The sequence below is a fragment of the Coregonus clupeaformis genome, chromosome 29, assembly GCF_020615455.1.
Source record: "Coregonus clupeaformis isolate EN_2021a chromosome 29, ASM2061545v1, whole genome shotgun sequence".
Taxonomy (NCBI): Eukaryota; Metazoa; Chordata; class Actinopteri; order Salmoniformes; family Salmonidae; genus Coregonus; species Coregonus clupeaformis.
In genome coordinates this window covers 1,233,573-1,250,788 of record NC_059220.1, presented here as the reverse complement: position 1 = coordinate 1,250,788, position 17,216 = coordinate 1,233,573, and the positions used below count along the sequence as shown (strand labels likewise).

At 39.9% G+C, this 17,216-nt stretch overlaps 1 protein-coding gene across 1 annotated transcript in view; it reads right to left on the bottom strand.

Moving 5' to 3' along the window:
• LOC121544558 (gamma-2-syntrophin-like) overlaps window positions 1-17,216 on the bottom strand; it is a 58,114-nt gene that overhangs the window by 7,321 nt on the left and 33,577 nt on the right. Inside the window, exons 9-13 of the mRNA XM_041854505.2 lie at window positions 7,434-7,563; window positions 6,521-6,559; window positions 4,303-4,419; window positions 3,740-3,811; window positions 3,311-3,520 (exon numbers count right to left, since the gene is read on the bottom strand). Of these exons, the coding sequence (XP_041710439.2) occupies window positions 3,311-3,520; window positions 3,740-3,811; window positions 4,303-4,419; window positions 6,521-6,559; window positions 7,434-7,563 (568 nt within the window). The remainder of the gene's footprint in view (window positions 1-3,310; window positions 3,521-3,739; window positions 3,812-4,302; window positions 4,420-6,520; window positions 6,560-7,433; window positions 7,564-17,216) is intronic.

Below are 17,216 nucleotides of genomic sequence, written 5' to 3'. Positions count from 1 at the left end.
AAGGCTAACTATGTCTTTAGTAGTGTACAAGGCTAACTATGTCCTTCGTAGTGTACAATGCTAACTATGTCCTTCGTAGTGTACAATGCTAACTATGTCTTTAGTAGTGTACAATGCTAACTATGTCTTTAGTAGTGTACAAGGCTAACTATGTCCTTCGTAGTTTACAATGCTAACTATGTCCTTCGTAGTGTACAATGCTAACTATGTCCTTCGTAGTGTACAATGCTAACTATGTCCTTAGTAGTAAACAAGGCCAACTACTGTATGTCGTATTAATGTTGTATTTTAAAAAAAGTTTTTCAATAAACAGCTAGTCCCAGTCCACTGAAGTACAGGATACATCAGAGCCACAGGACATTACCATGTGTTCCTGCTTTCAAGGGTTCAGTCTATGAAAGATTAAGAGAGGCTGTCATTTCATTGGGCTTCATTTTGTCTGATAGGCTGTTCCCTGTTTGAGTCTGCAGTTCATATGTTGACATTTTCTTCTGGTACAGTTGAGCACTTGCCTAAGGAATGAATGTCCTCAGAATTAAGAGGGAACTTAATTGAGCCCTGTGGAATCATGATCCTGAACTATCCATGACCACATAAGCACTCTGTGGAACATAATGGGATATATTTGCCTTCAAAGACTGTCAGATTGATGACTTATTTTCTCAACAGCCAATGCATTTTAGGAACCTGCGTCTGGTGAACCGTTTAAGCTGTGTGATTACATTTGCTAGTTTAATAACTGACATGGAATGGTGAGGACAGTTGATGCAGTACCAAATTGTGGAATTTTGTGGGTTTACACTTTGCCCTTGAAATGTATTTCAGCACTGCAGTGATTTAAATCTCTTCTGACTGGTTCTTTCCTTTGTATTATTTATAAATGTCTATAGTTAAGGGTTCTGAGCATCGTAGCCCTCGGGGTTAACTGTGCCTTTTACTTAGCCTTTTACTTTGGTTGGCTGCTTTTGAAGAGGAGGATTATACAGAACCCTGCTGGCCATTCCATGAGGTCCCGAGTTGACATCTTGGTTCAAATGAACGACCATGACAAGAGAGGAGTTCAAAAAGGGAGCGTAGTTATTGTGGAAACATAAAAATCTCATTCTGAAACATATCTGCAAAGGTTTTGACGAGTGTCCAATTTTCTGTGCTAAGCCAGGTGTTATGAAAGGGTCCTGCAACGCTCATAAAGGCACTTCAGGCGTTATGAATCCCTGTACATTCCTTTAAAATACTGTATGTGCTATTAACCTATATGTGAGTATCAGAGACGACCCTATTAGCTTGTTTATTTTGTAATTTTTGTTTTACTTAACACGTATTTTTTTCTTCTTAAAAAACGGCATTGTTGGTTAAGGGCTTTTAAGTAAGCATTTCACTGTAATGTCTACACCTGTTGTTTTCGGCGCATGTGGCAAATACATTTTGATTTGATTTGATATTGGAACTTTTGTCTTGAAACAATCAATAACACCTCTCTATACACAGTTGACAGTAGCAGGCCCACTGTGTATATTGAGTAGGTTATTCCTATCATTAGCTGAGGTGAGTCAGTCTAGTGTAAGAGACTGTACCTTTTGGCTGTGATTGTGAGTATCTAAGTAATTTAACGCAGTCCAACCTTTTACATATACAGGTAACAATAATATGAAAGGTTAAATACAACTAAATTAAATACTGAAAGGAAGAGCAGTAGCAGTTAAACAATATGTAGTCTATACACTTCCTGAACATGGTGCACTATGCATTCTCTGCAAGAGCTCATCACCATTATGCTGCAGACCTTTCTATAACAGGCAATTTAATGGTTCAATGAGGTGAGGACTAATTCTTTAGATCCCTTTAAGCTACATTTTATTAAACTAACACTAATGTTTTAAACATTAAAAGAACAAACTCTAAAAAGAAACTACCTGTCTTCCACTTCTCTGTGCAATTGATTTCCTTGTAGGAGAAATTAAAAGCAGCCCTGAATCACTAATTAAAATGCACTTTGTATCTTAGAAATGTTACCTATTTGAACAAATTAAGGTTCCCATAAATAAGAATCACACCTAACAGTTTTATTGTCCCCCCCAAAAAAATCATTAAGTATGTTCTTCCTCATAATGACATACATTTTTGTATTTTGCTTAGCTTTATCACATGAACTCTGAGTACTTTTCTAGAATAATCCACTAAAAGGAAGACATTATCAAAATGAATGCATTGCTGGAATTACTGTATTCCGACCAGGCACAAACTGGTTGAATCAACGTTGTTTCAACGTAATTTGTCAACATATTGTGACATGGAATCTACATGGAAAATACATTGGATTTGAAAAAAGTAATCAATCAACTGTTGTTTTGAGGGTGAAATTTCAACCACAGGATTATGTCATCATGGTAACCACATTTCAACATAGACAAACCTTGTATAAAATATGTTGAATTTGTACCTTTAAAACAATGTCAAGTCTTCAACGTTATATCCACTATCAGAAGAAGATAAACAATAGGCTGAGCAGCGCCTCCTATTGGAGAATGTATCTATCTACAGCTACCCGTTGGTCTCCCATTCAGGATTTTAACCAAGCCCTGCTTAGCTATGATAATTGAATTGTTCTATATACAGCTACCCGTTGGTCTCCCATTCAGGGTTTTAACCAAGCCCAGCCCTACTTAGCTATGATATTTGAATTGATCTATATACAGTTACCCGTTGGTCTCCCATTCAGGGTTTTAACCAAGCCCTGCTTAGCTATGATATTTGTCACTGACTAGTACCAATGTGCTATCATGAGATATACACTTAAAAACTAAATAGGTTCACTGTTGATATCGAAGTCATTCCAAAGGGTAGGTTTAACAGAGCAAATTAAATGTGACCATACTTTATCATTCATAAATAATTTAAATGAATAATTGTTATGCTGGATTCACGTCTCCACCTCAACCAAAAATCCAAGATAAAGAATAGGACTAAATCAAATCAAACTTTTTGTTAAAGTGCATTTAAAGTTTGATTTGATTTAGTCCTGTTCTTTAACGTTCATTCTTTCTCATTGATCAACGTCTCAACAAAATATGACCCAGTTATCCAAGTTGGAATGATGTGGTGTGCCCAGTGGGTTGGCATTGTATTTGCTACAGTTAAAATTTTTCAATGTGTGATAACACTATGAAGGCTCTCTGGGGAATGTGGCCCAGTTCAAAATTAGCAAAATGTCAATCATATCTCAGCACTACTTATAAGAAACCCCCAAGCCTTTGACTCCGGAGAGCATCACATAATATCCAAACAAAAACCACTTTGCTGTTCCACTTACCCCGACTCTCTGCACCTCCATGAAGACGGCTGTTTGGAAGGACTTCTCCCACACAGCGAGCTCAGCGGTCGTCTCCACACTGAAGGTGTGGCTCTGGCCGTGGCCGACCAGGATACTGAAACAGAAAGGCTCTCCGTCCTGCAGGTCCTCGTCCTGCTGGAGTCCAAGGTAGAACCTGGCCTGGATCCAGCAGTCCTCTGCCATCCATAGCTACAACACCGCATCCAACATGAAGTCTCATCAGTTCTATTCACTGGGAACCACATGCCAACTTGAGATGTATAGGCTACTATATGAGTAACTCCCATGTTAGTGCAGATCTAACGTCGGCGTCAATGCATGATTCACGCAAACGTTTGAGTAACATGCACGTAATTCGAATTCCGGTAACAGTCGATCCTAATATTGTATTGTGAACTTTGAACATACCTTGTGAACCTTGAACATAACCTCATAAAGGATATACGTGGTTTCAGCTTGTCCCCAGTCAGTTGCACTAACCTGAGATGAGGGGACAAAAGTGATTAAATATATTTATTTATTCATATTTTAAATAAGCCTTCATTTTCTTTATGTTTTATCAATGTAATGTCTTACAGGCAGGATATAAGATACTTTGAACCACAGTAAATGAACCAACATAGTGTGCTTCACAAACATCATTCGGAAGCTCTGCATTAATCCATTTTACTCAACCAAATAACCTCTGAACTAGGGAAGACGATGAAATGGTTTCATTACCCATGACTTGTTTTGTGGGTGGTTTGAGGTCCAGCTCAAAACTCATTTTATAAATAGATGATGTCATTGTAAAGTATGAATGAAAAGGTCCAGAATAACCACTGTAACTAAACACTGCGTGTAGCCCATCAACATGCTCCCAGCAAAAGGACAATTTAACGGGCTATCATGGTGGAATAAAAGCTGAACTTGTCGATCCTTGTACTCTTAACAGTTAATGAATGAAGAGGAAATCAATGGGGGGTTCATACAGGAGGACTCCTGAAGACGTACAGCGAAGGGCCTCTCAATGCCAGGAACTTGAAGGTACTTGATGGACCAGCATCATTAGCTTGAGGGTTTTCACACACCCAACCCATGTGGACAATCTGCAGAGGCAAGGTTCAAGGGATGAAAATCCATTCTGATGCATTTTTTTGTTATTTTTAATGAACCTATATGCTATGAGAGGATGTCTTAGCTAAGGATAGCTACAGTTAAAAGATAGTTATAGATGAAGATGGTTATAGATGAAGATAGTTATAGATGAAGATAGTTATAGATGAAGATAGTCATAGATTATGATAGTTATAGATGAAGATAGTTATAGTTAAAAATAGTTATAGATGAAAATAGTTATAGATGAAGATAGTTATAGATGAAGATAGCTATAGATGAAGATAGTTATAGATGAAAATAGTTATAGATGAAGATAGTTATAGATGAAGACAGTTATAGATGAAAATAGTTATAGATGAAGATAATTATAGATGAAAATAGTTATAGATGAAGACAGTTATAGATGAAGACAGTTATAGTTAAATATATCTATAGATGTATATAGTTATAGATGAAAATAGTTATAGATGATGATAGTTATAGTTAAATATATCTATAGATGTATATAGTTATAGATGGAAATAGTTATAGATGATGATAGTTATAGTTAAAGATAGCTATAGATGAAAATAGTTATAGATTAAGATAGTTATAGTTAAAGATAGTTATAGTTATAGATGAAGATAGTTATAGATGAATATAGTTATTGATGAAGATAGTTATAGATGATGATAGTTATAGTTAAAAATGGCTATAAATGAAAATAGTTATAGAGGAATATAGTTATAGAGGAAGATAGTTATAGTTGAAGATAGTTATAAATGAAAACAGTTATAGATGAAGATAGTTATAGATGAAGATAGTTATAGATGGATAGAGTTATAGATGAAGACAGTTATAGATGATGATAGTTATAGTTAAAGATATCTATAGATGTATATAGTTATAGATGAAAATCGTTATAGATGATGATAGTTATAGTTAAAGATAGCTATAGATGAAAATAGTTATAGATGAAGACAGTTATAGTTAAAGATAGTTATAGATGAAGAGTGTTATAAATGAAGAGTGTTATAGATTAAGAGTGTTATAGATGATGATAGTTAGAGTTAAAGATAGCTATAGATGAATATAGTTATAGATGAAGATAGCTATAGATGAAGATAGTTATAGATGAAGTTAGTTATAGTTAAATATATCTATAGATGCATATAGTTATAGATGAATATAGTTATAGATGAAGATAGTTATAGATGAAGGTAGTTATAGATGAAGACAGTTATAGTTAAAGACAGTTTTAGATGAAGATAGTTATAGATGATGATAGTTATAGTTAAAGATAGCTATAGATGAAGATAGTTATAGAGGAAGATAGTTATAGAGGAAGATAGTTATAGATGAAAATAGTTCTAGATGAAAATAGTTATAGATGAAGATAGTTATAGTTGAAAATAGTTATAGTTGAAAATAGTTAAAGATGAAAATAGTTATAGATGAAGATAGTTATAGATGAAGACAGTTATAGTTAAAGATAGTTATAGATGAAGTTGTTATAGATGATGATAGTTATAGTTAAAGATATCTATAGATGTATATAGTTATAGATGAAAATAGTTATAGATGAAGATAGTTATAGTTCAAGATAGTTATAGATGAAAATAGTTATAGATGATGATAGTTATAGATGAAGATAGTTATAGATGAAAATAGTTATAGATGAAGATAGTTATAGTTCAAGATAGTTATAGATGAAAATAGTTATAGATGAAGATAGTTAAAGATGAAGACAGTTATAGATGAAGACAGTTATAGTTAAAGATAGTTATAGATGAAGCTGGTTATAGATGATGATAGTTATAGTTAAAGATAGCTATAGATTAATATAGTTATAGATGAAAATAGCTATAGATGAAGATAGTTTAGATGATGATAGTTATAGTTAAAGATATCTATAGATGTATATAGTTATAGATGAAGATAGTTATAGACAATGATAGTTATAGTTAAAGATAGCTATAGATTAAGATAGTTATAGATGAAAATAGTTATAGATGAAAATAGTTATAGTTAAAGATAGTTATAGTTAAAGATAGTTATAGATGAAGATAGTTATAGATGAAAATAGTTATAGCTCCTCGCATGAGGACATACCTGATCATCCGGAGAGCAATATCTGTTAATCATTTTCATCTGTTAGAGGAGAAAACAAGGGATTGTAATGGCAAGTGGAAGTGCGTTAGAGCTGGCAAATCCACAAGCGGCTCCTTGTGTTACCTTACTGTGGCATGGTTAAACCAGCGCTAATATTTTACTGATACTGTGGCATGGTTAAACCAGCGCTAATATTTTACTGATACTGAGGCATGGTCAAATCAACAACAACTAACATTCTAATAAGCAAGCTGCAAGTCAGCTGCCGTATCATACAAAGTCAATCTCTGTTGATGAACATGTCAGAGGATGTCACAGTCTATTTCTAGCTTGTTGGTCACCACAATAAAAGTCAAGAGTTCTACTTCACAAGCTCCTCTCACAATCACATTCTGAATGAACGTTTCACTATCAGACTCCTCATCCGTAATTAGGTGACGCACAACTGAATTAATCCTAGTTTTAAAAAAAGCAGCTGTGTAGTTGTGCAGCTCATGTCTGGATCCTTAGCGACACATGCAGACAGATCATCAGTGTACTAATCAAAAGGATATCATGGAAATGAGACAGCTAAACACGTGAGGGTATTAATGATGGATTACTACTTAGCAGTAATTCATTATGCCCATGAATACTCTTTTCTTTCTAAAGGAGAGAGAGAGAGGAGCATTATAATAGTAATCATATTCTATTAGGAGTAGGAGGATTCAAATATTCTAATGCCGCTCGGATTTTAGCACACATCTTCTGTTGAGTTACTTGTGTGCATTCTCAAGTTGGTATTTGGCCAATCACAATCTGGATCCTGTCCATTCAATCTGGATCCTGTCCATTCAATCTGGATCCTGTCCATTCAATCTGGATCTGGATTTTTTTTTTTTTTTACTTTTACCTGTTCATACTGTAGACTTACATTCTCCAGTGTCAAATCACTGATATTGGTTGATATTGCTTGAAGCCAGTCAGTGCTTTCTGCTGCAGTGCAAAATTGTAGAATATTGATGCTCGCTCCATCTAAGGCGCAGACTTCAAAGCTGTTCGACCTGGAGGGGTATGAACATTCAGGTTAGAGACGTACAGTACAGTGGGTTGAAAGCACTTTTTGAACTAGAATGGTCAGAGTGGAAAAGCTGTTACGAAGCTGTTCTTTCACTGAAGTTAGGTCAGGCAGTGTTATGGTGCAAATTAACATCAAAGTTATACTGCATTCACTAACCATAGCAACTAATATAGAGCATTAGGGAAATACAGTGCCCTGAACAAGTATTCATACACACCTAAACATATTCCACATTCTGTAGCGTTAGAGCCTTTATTTTGACTGATCTTTAAAAAGTACTCCACACTTTTGTAAAGAAAGAAGAGTATAGAGAAATAAAAAATAATTACTTAGAAATATAATTCTGAGATATTTGATTGCATATGTAATGGCCACAGCACACCCAAATTACTTCAGAGTCAAGCTCAAAAACAGAATATCAGACGGTTACAAATTACTTTAGGGTCAAGCTCAAAAACCGAATATCAGACGGTTACAAATTACTTTAGGGTCAAGCTCAAAAACAGAATATCAGACGGTTACAAATTACTTCAGGGTCAAGCTCAAAAACAGAATATCAGACAGTTACAAATTACTTCAGGGTCAAGCTCAAAAACAGAAAATCAGACGGTTACAAAATACTTTAGGGTCAAGCTCAAAAACAGACTATCAAACGGTTTCAAATTACTTCAGGCTCAAAAACTGAATATCAGACGGTTTCAAATTACTTCAGGCTCAAAAACTGAATATCAGACGGTTTCAAATTACTTCAGGCTCAAAAACGGAATATCAGACCGTTACAAATGACTTCAGGGGCAAAAACAGAATATCAGATGGTTACAAATTACTTCAGAGTCAAGCTCAAAAACAGAATATCAAACGGTTACAAATTACTTCAGGGTCAAGCTCAAAAACAGAATATCAGACGGTTACAAATTACAGCTTGGTTTCAAAGTACATCATCATTTGTTGCATGTCACAGATAATGACGCTGCCACTGTAAAATGGCATACAGATGCACTGAATCCCTTTCATCACTTATATTTAATGTGATGCTTTTTGACATTACATTTTTGTGTGTTTGAAACCCGCTCCAGATTAATTAGACTTAGAGACAATTGTCAATAGTATTAAACAAAAATAGCATTGAACATGACCATGCCATCAAAACAGTTATTCTCTGATGGTTAGGGAATCACATTTATCACACAGATCTTGAAAATAGTCAAATGTTAAGCAACTCCTCCATAGGCTGGGATGAAGTGTTGGACATCTAGCAGTGCACATATTCTGTAGGGGAATAATGAGAAACATGAGGATAATGTTCTGTAGGGGAATGTTGAGAAACATGAGGATAATGTTCTGTAGGGGGATGTTGAGAAACATGAGGATAATGTTCTGTAGGGGGATGTTGAGAAACATGAGGATAATGTTCTGTAGTGGGATGTTGAGAAACATGAGGATAATGTTCTGTAAAGGAATGTTCTGTAGGGGAATGTTGAGAAACATGAGGATAATGTTCTGTAGGGGAATGTTGAGAAACATGAGGATAATGTTCTGTAGGGGAATGTTCTGTAGGGGAATGTTTAGAAACATGAGGATAATGTTCTGTAGGGGAATGTTCTGTAGGATAATGTTCTGTAGGAGAATGTTCTGTAGGGGAATGTTCTGTAAGGGAATGTTCTGTAGGGGGATGTTCTGTAGGGGGATGTTCTGTAGGAGAATGTTCTGTAGGGGAATGTTGAGAAACATGAGGATAATGTTCTGTAGGGGGATGTTGAGAAACATGAGGATAATGTTCTATAGGGGGATGTTGAGAAACATGAGGATCATATTCTGTAGGGGGATGTTCTGTAGGGGGATGTTGAGAAACATGAAGAGAATGTTCTGTAGGGGGACATTCTGTATGGGGATGTTGAGAAACATGAGGAGAATGTTCTGTAGGGGGATGTTCTGTAGGGGGATGTTGAGAAACATGAGGAGAATGTTCTGTAGGGGGATGTTCTGTAGGGGAATGTTGAGAAACATGAGGGTAATGTTCTGTAAGGGGATGTTCTGTAGGGGGATGTTGAGAAACATGAGGATAATGTTCTGTAGGGGAATTATGAGAAACATGAGGATAATGTTCTGTAGGGGGATGTTGAGAAACATAAGAAGAATGTTCTGTAGGGGGATGTTCTGTAGGGGGATGTTGAGAAACATGGGGATAATGTTCTGTAGGGGGATGTTGAGAAACATGAGGATAATGTTCTGTAGGGGAATGTTGAGAAACATGAAGAGAATGTTCTGTAGGGGAATGTTGAGAAACATGAAGAGAATGTTCTGTAGGGGGATGTTCTGTAGGGGGATGTTGAGAAACATGAGGATAATGTTCTGTAGGGGGATGTTGAGAAACATGAAGAGAATGTTCTGTAGGGGGATGTTCTGTAGTGGGACGTTGAGAAACATGAGGATAATGTTCTGTAGGGGAATGTTCTGTAGGGGAATGTTGAGAAACATGAGGATAATGTAGAGAATGCTGAAAGCACTTCAATCAATGTTTGAAATAACCAGAGCTTGAACACACTCTCCCTGAAACTCAGAAATATTGTTACAATGTTACAAAGATCCTTTTGGGAACCTTGGTTGTTCTGTTGAAAATGCCCTTAACAATTTGCAATGCATGTGTACAACGGGCTTGTTATAATTCTTGGTTCCACTGAGTGGTGACTCTGAGCGATGCTCAATTGTAAAGTTAAGTACAAATCCTCTTAATGTGTAGGGTAGGGTGCACATGTAAATTGCCCTATATAAAATGCAGTGAGAATATATATCAAGAGTGTGATCAAAACATATAATACAGCAGTTTGGAGATAACATTATCTGAATGAATTCAAGCCGCAATGATAGATACAGCTATACTCTGTTTGCTTGACCTGCTTCTGAGATTGCCTGGATAGGGGAATGTTCTGCTTCAACTATCAGCACACTGCAGCATGGTCCTCTAAAACTCAGACTGTCTCTGTCATGGTTCTCTAAAACCCAGACTGTCTCTGTCTTGATTCTCTAAAACCCAGACTGTCTCTGTCATGGTTCTCTAAATCCCAGACTGTCTCTGTCATGGTTCTCTAAAACCCAGACTGTCTCTGTCATGGTTCTCTAAAACCCAGACTGTCTCTGTCTTGGTTCTCTAAAACCCAGACTGTCTCTGTCTTGATTCTCTAAAACCCAGACTGTCTCTGTCATGGTTCTCTAAATCCCAGACTGTCTCTGTCATGGTTCTCTAAAACCCAGACTGTCTCTGTCATGGTTCTCTAAAACCCAGACTGTCTCTGTCATGGTTCTCTAAAACCCAGACTGTCTCTGTCATGGTTCTCTAAAACCCAGACTGGCTCTGTCTTGATTCTCTAAAACCCAGACTGTCTCTGTCATGGTTCTCTAAAACCCAGACTGTCTCTGTCTTGGTCCTCTAAATCCCAGACTGTCTCTGTCTTGGTCCTCTAAATCCCAGACTGTCTCTGACTTGGTCCTATAAAACCCAGACTGTCTTTGTCTTGGTCCTCCAAAACCCAGACTGTCTCTGTTTTGGTCCTCTAAAACCCAGACTGTCTCTGTCTTGGTCCTCTAAAACCCAGACTGTCTCTGTCTTGATTCTCTAAAACCCAGACTGTCTCTGTCATGGTTCTCTAAAACACAGACTGTCTCTGTTTTGGTCCTCTAAAACCCAGACTGTCTCTGTCTTGGTCCTCTAAAACCCAGACTGTCTCTGTCTTGGTCATCTAAAACCCAGACTGTCTGTGTGAGTGACAGAGCACAATAGAAATGCCATTAGTCCACAGTGTTCCAATCTTATTGGGAATTGAGGAGTACATTGAGAAAAAGCAAGGGGGATGAGTGGGTAGGATTAACTAAGGCCACCCAGGAAAACACACTGTCAGCTCCAAGACGTACTGCAGGAGTCTATATGTTAGTGATAGCCACATGTCCTGAAGTGGAATAAATATGGCTTTTCTGTAGTCATAGAGAGTAAACTGATATAAATAGAAACAGAAAACCTAGTGGACACCCAAGATAACAGCAAACAGGAATATACTGTGGAATCCAAGAGGAAGAAGATGGATAGCTGTGAGACTAATCGAAAAGGAAGAAGATGGATAGCTGTGAGACTAATCCAAAAGGAAGAAGATGGATAGCTGTGAGACTAATCCAAAAGGAAGAAGATGGATAGCTGTGATACTAATCCAAGAGGAAGAAGATAGATAGCTGTGATACTAATCTAAGAGGACGAAGAAGATGGATAGCTGTGATATTAATCCAAGAGGAAGAAGATGGATAGATGTGATACTAATCCAAGAGGAGGAAGATGGATAGCTGTGATACTAATCCAAGAGGAAGAAGATAGATAGCTGTGATAATAATCTAAGAGGACGAAAAAGATGGATAGCTGTGATACTAATCCAAAAGGAAGAAGATGGATAGCTGTGATACTAATCCAAGAGGAAGAAGATGGATAGCTGTGATACTAATCCAAGAGGAAGAAGATGGATAGCTGTGATACTAATCCAAGAGGAAGAAGATGCATAGCTGTGATACTAATCCAAGAGGAAGAAGATGGATAGCTGTGATACTAATCCAAGAGGAAGAATATAGATAGCTGTGTGTCACGATCGTCATAATGAGTGGACCAAGGCGCAGCGTGATATGCGTACATCTTCTTTAATAGAGTACTATTAATTACAACACAAAACAACAAAACGATACGTGAAGTCCTCGGTCAATAACACAAACCTACACGGAACAAGATCCCACAAAACACAAGTGCACAACAGGCTGCCTAAGTATGGTTCCCAATCAGAGACAACAAGCAACAGCTGATTCTCGTTGCCTCTGATTGAGATCCACCCCGGCCAACATAAAAACACATAACCTAGAACAGAACATAGAAAACGAAACATAGACACTACACAAAGAAACTAACACCCTGGCTCAACATACACGAGTCCCCAGAGCCAGGGCGTGACAGTACCCCCAAAGGCGCGGACTGCGACCGCCCCAACATAAACCCAACAGGGGAGGGGCCGGGTGGGCATTCCGCCTCGGAGGCGGATCCGGCTCCGGGCGTGACCACCACCCTCTAACAATCCCCCCGTAGCACCCCTGGTCTGGTCTGGCCCCGCTGGCTGGAGTTGGACTGGACATCGGTGGAGCGGATTGCTTAGGCTCCGGTGTGGAGCAGCTGACCGGTACCTGACCAGGCACCGGTGAAACAGGCACGGGCTGTGCCGGACTGACGACACGCACCACAGGCTTGGTGCGGGGAGCAGGAACGGGCCGGACCGGGCTGACGTCGCACACCACTGGCTTGGTGCGGGGAGCAGGAACGGGCCGGACCGGGCTGACGACGCGCACCACAGGCTTGGTGCGGGGAGCAGGAACAGGCCGGGCCGGGCTGGCGACGCGCACCATAGGCTTGGTGCGGGGAGCAGGAATGGGCCTGGCCGGGCTGGCGACGCGCACCATAGGCTTGGTGCGGGGAGCAGGAACAGGCCGGGCCGGGCTGGCGACGCGCACCATTGCCTTGGTGCGAGGGGCAGGAACAGGCCGGGCCGGGCTGGCGACGCGCAACATTGGCTTGGTGCGGGGAGCAGGAACAGGCCGGGCCGGGCTGGCGACGCGCACCACAGGCTTGGTGCGAGGGGCAGGAACAGGCCGGGCCGGGCTGTGGAGACGGACTGGAGGTCTGGAGCGAAGAGCTGACACAACCCGTCCTGGCTGAATGCCTATTTTTACACACTCTGTGTGAGGCATCAGCACAGGACGTACAGGGCTGTGTACTCGTACTGGCACTACAGCACGTGGCACTGGCGCAGGATATCCGGGACCGAGGAGGGGTACTGGAGGCCACGAGTGTTGAGCCGGCACACTCCGTCCTGGCTGCATGCCCACCTTAGCACGACACGTGCGTGGTGCTAGCACAGGACGTACAGGACTGTGCCGGACCACTCGCGGCACAGTACGCAGCTCCGCATACCTCGGAACCTGCCCAGTCTCACGCTGCCTAGCCTGAGTACGGGGAGTTGGCTCTGCTCTACCTCTAGGCTCCGCCAACCTCCATTCCAGCCCCCCAAACCTGGTGGCCTCCTCTCCTAATCCACCAACTCGCCCAGTAGCTGCCTCCAGCAGCCCTGTCGTCCATGCCGTGTGCCCCCCCAAAAAAATGTATTGGGGTTGCCTCTCGCCTGTCCGACGACGACACTGTTGGCGCCGTACCTCCTCTCTCGCCAGGGCTTTAACTTTAGCCCATGGCCCTTTGCCCGCGAACATGTCCTCCCAGGACCACCATTGGCCCACCTGGGCCATCGCCAACCTCTCCAGCTCCTTACCCGGCGTTTGCTCCTGGAAACGCTGCTTGGTCCTGTTTTGGTGGGATCTTCTGTCACGATCGCTACAAGAAGCAGACCAAGGCGCAGCGTGATATGCGTACATCTTCTTTAATAGAGTACTATTAATTACAACACAAAACAACAAAACGATACGTGACGTCCTCGGTCAAAAACACAAACCTACACGGAACTAGATTCCACAAAACACAAGTGCACAACAGGCTGCCTAAGTATGGTTCCCAATCAGAGACAACAAGCAACAGCTGATTCTCGTTGCCTCTGATTGAGAACCACCCCGGCCAACATAGAAACACATAACCTAGAACAGAACATAGAAAACGAAACATAGACACTACACAAAGAAACAAACACCCTGGCTCAACATACACGAGTCCCCAGAGCCAGGGCGTGACACTGTGATACTAATCTAAGAGGACGAAGATAGATAGCTGTGATACTAACCTAAGAGGACGAAGAAGATGGATAGCTGTGATACTAATCCAAGAGGGAGAAGATGGATAGCTGTGATACTAATCCATGAGGAAGAAGATAGATAGCTGTGATACTAATCCAAGAGGAAGAAGATGGATAGCTGTGATACTAATCCAAGAGGCAGAAGATGGATAGCTGTGATACTAATCCAAGAGGAAGAAGAAGTGGAATAGCTGGGATACTCTCAACTTCAGCATCATTAATGTAAGAGATCTATACTCAATTTCAGCATCATTAATGTGAGAGATCTGTACTCAACTTCAGCATCATTAATGTGAGAGATCTGTACTCAACGTCATCATCATTCATGTGAGAGATCTGTACTCAACTTCAGCATCATCAACGTGAGAGATCTGTACTCAACTTCAGCATAATCAATGTGAGAGATCTGTACTCAACTTCAGCAAATTAATTTCAGAGATCTGTACTCACTTTAAATTCCGGTCAATAGGCTAAACTCATTATGAAGCTAATTTTGGATTCAACAAATAAATAAAATAATAATATTGATCACAACTTTAATAAGAGCAATAGAAACAGGGAGCTGGTGTGGATAATGATGTAGATGGTGTGGATAATGATGTAGATGGTGTGGATAATGATGTAGATAATGATGTAGATGGTGTGGATAATGATGTGGATGGTGTGGATAATGATGTAGATGGGGTGGATAATGATGTGGATGGTGTGGATAATGAGGTGGATGGCGTGGATAATGATGTAGATGGTGTGGACAGTGTGGATAATGATGTAGATGGTGTGGATAATGATGTAGATGGTGTGGATAATGATGTAGATAATGATGTAGATGGTGTGGATAATGATGTAGATAATGATGTAGATGGTGTGGATAATGATGTAGATGGTGTGGATAATGAGGTGGATGGTGTGGATAATGAGGTGGATGGTGTGGATAATGATGTAGATGGTGTGGATAATGATGTAAATGGTGTGGATAGTGTGGATAATGATGTAGATAGTGTGGATAATGATGTAGATGGTGTGGATAATGATGTAGATGATGTGGATAATGATGTAGCTGATGTGGATAATGATGTAGATGGTGTAGATAATGAAGTAGATGGTGTAGATAATGATGTAGCTGGTGTGGATAATGATGTAGCTGGTGTGGATAATGATGTAGCTGGTGTGGATAATGATGTAGCTGGTGTGGATAATGATGTAGCTGGTGTGGATAATGATGTAGATGATGTGGATAATGATATAGATTATGTGGATAATGATGTAGATGGTGTGGATAATGATGTAGATGGTGTGGATAATGATGTAGATGGTGTGGATAATGATGTAAATGGTGTGGATAATGATGTAGATGGTGTGGATAATGATTTATATGGTGTGGATAATGATTCAGATGGTGTGGATAATGATGTAGATGGTGTGGATAATGATGTAGATGGTGTGGATAATGATGTAGATGATGTGGATAATGATGTAGCTGATGTGGATAATGATGTAGATGGTGTAGATAATGAAGTAGATGGTGTAGATAATGATGTAGCTGGTGTGGATAATGATGTAGCTGGTGTGGATAATGATGTAGCTGGTGTGGATAATGATGTAGCTGGTGTGGATAATGATGTAGCTGGTGTGGATAATGATGTAGATGATGTGGATAATGATGTAGATTATGTGGATAATGATGTAGATGGTGTGGATAATGATGTAGATGGTGTGGATAATAATGAAGATGGTGTGGACAATGATGTAGATGGTGTGGATAATGATGTGGATGGTTTGGATAATGATGTAGATGGTGTGGATAATGAAGTAGATGGTGTGGATAATGAAGTAGATGGTGTGGATAATGATGTAGATAATGATGAAGATGGTGTGGATAATGATGAAGATGGTGTGGATAATGATGTAGATGGTGTGGATAATGATGTACAGTGGGGAGAACAAGTATTTGATACACTGCCGATTTTGCAGGTTTTCCTACTTACAAAGCATGTAGAGGTCTGTAATTTTTTATCATAGGTACACTTCAACTGTGAGAGACGTAATCTAAAACAAAAATCCAGAAAATCACATTGTATGATTTTTAAGTAATTAAATTGCATTTTATTGCTTGACATAAGTATTTGATCACCTACCAACCAGTAAGAATTCCGGCTCTCACAGACCTGTTAGTTTTTCTTTAAGAAGCCCTCCTGTTCTCCACTCATTACCTGTATTAACTGCACCTGTTTGAACTCGTTACCTGTATAAAACACACCTGTCCACACACTCAATCAAACAGACTCCAACCTCTCCACAATGGCCAAGACCAGAGAGCTGTGTAAGGACATCAGGGATAAAATTGTAGACCTGCACAAGGCTGGGATGGGCTACAGGACAATAGGCAAGCAGCTTGGTGAGAAGGCAACAACTGTTGATGCAATTATTAGAAAATGGAAGAAGTTCAAGATGACGGTCAAACACCCTCGGTCTGGGACTCCATGCAAGATTTCACCTCGTGGGGCATCAATGACCATGAGGAAGGTGAGGGATCAGCCCAGAACTACACGGCAGGACCTGGTCAATGACCTGAAGAGAGCTGGGACCACAGTCTCAAAGAAAACCATTAGTAACACACTACGCCATCATGGATTAAAATCCTGCAGCGCACTCAAGGTCCCCCTGCTCAAGCCAGCGCATGTCCAGGCCCGTCTGAAGTTTGCCAATGACCATCTGGATGATCCAGAGGAGGACTGGGAGAAGGTCATGTGGTCTGATGAGACAAAAATAGAGCTTTTTGGTCTAAACTCCACTCGCCGTGTTTGGAGGAAGAAGAAGGATG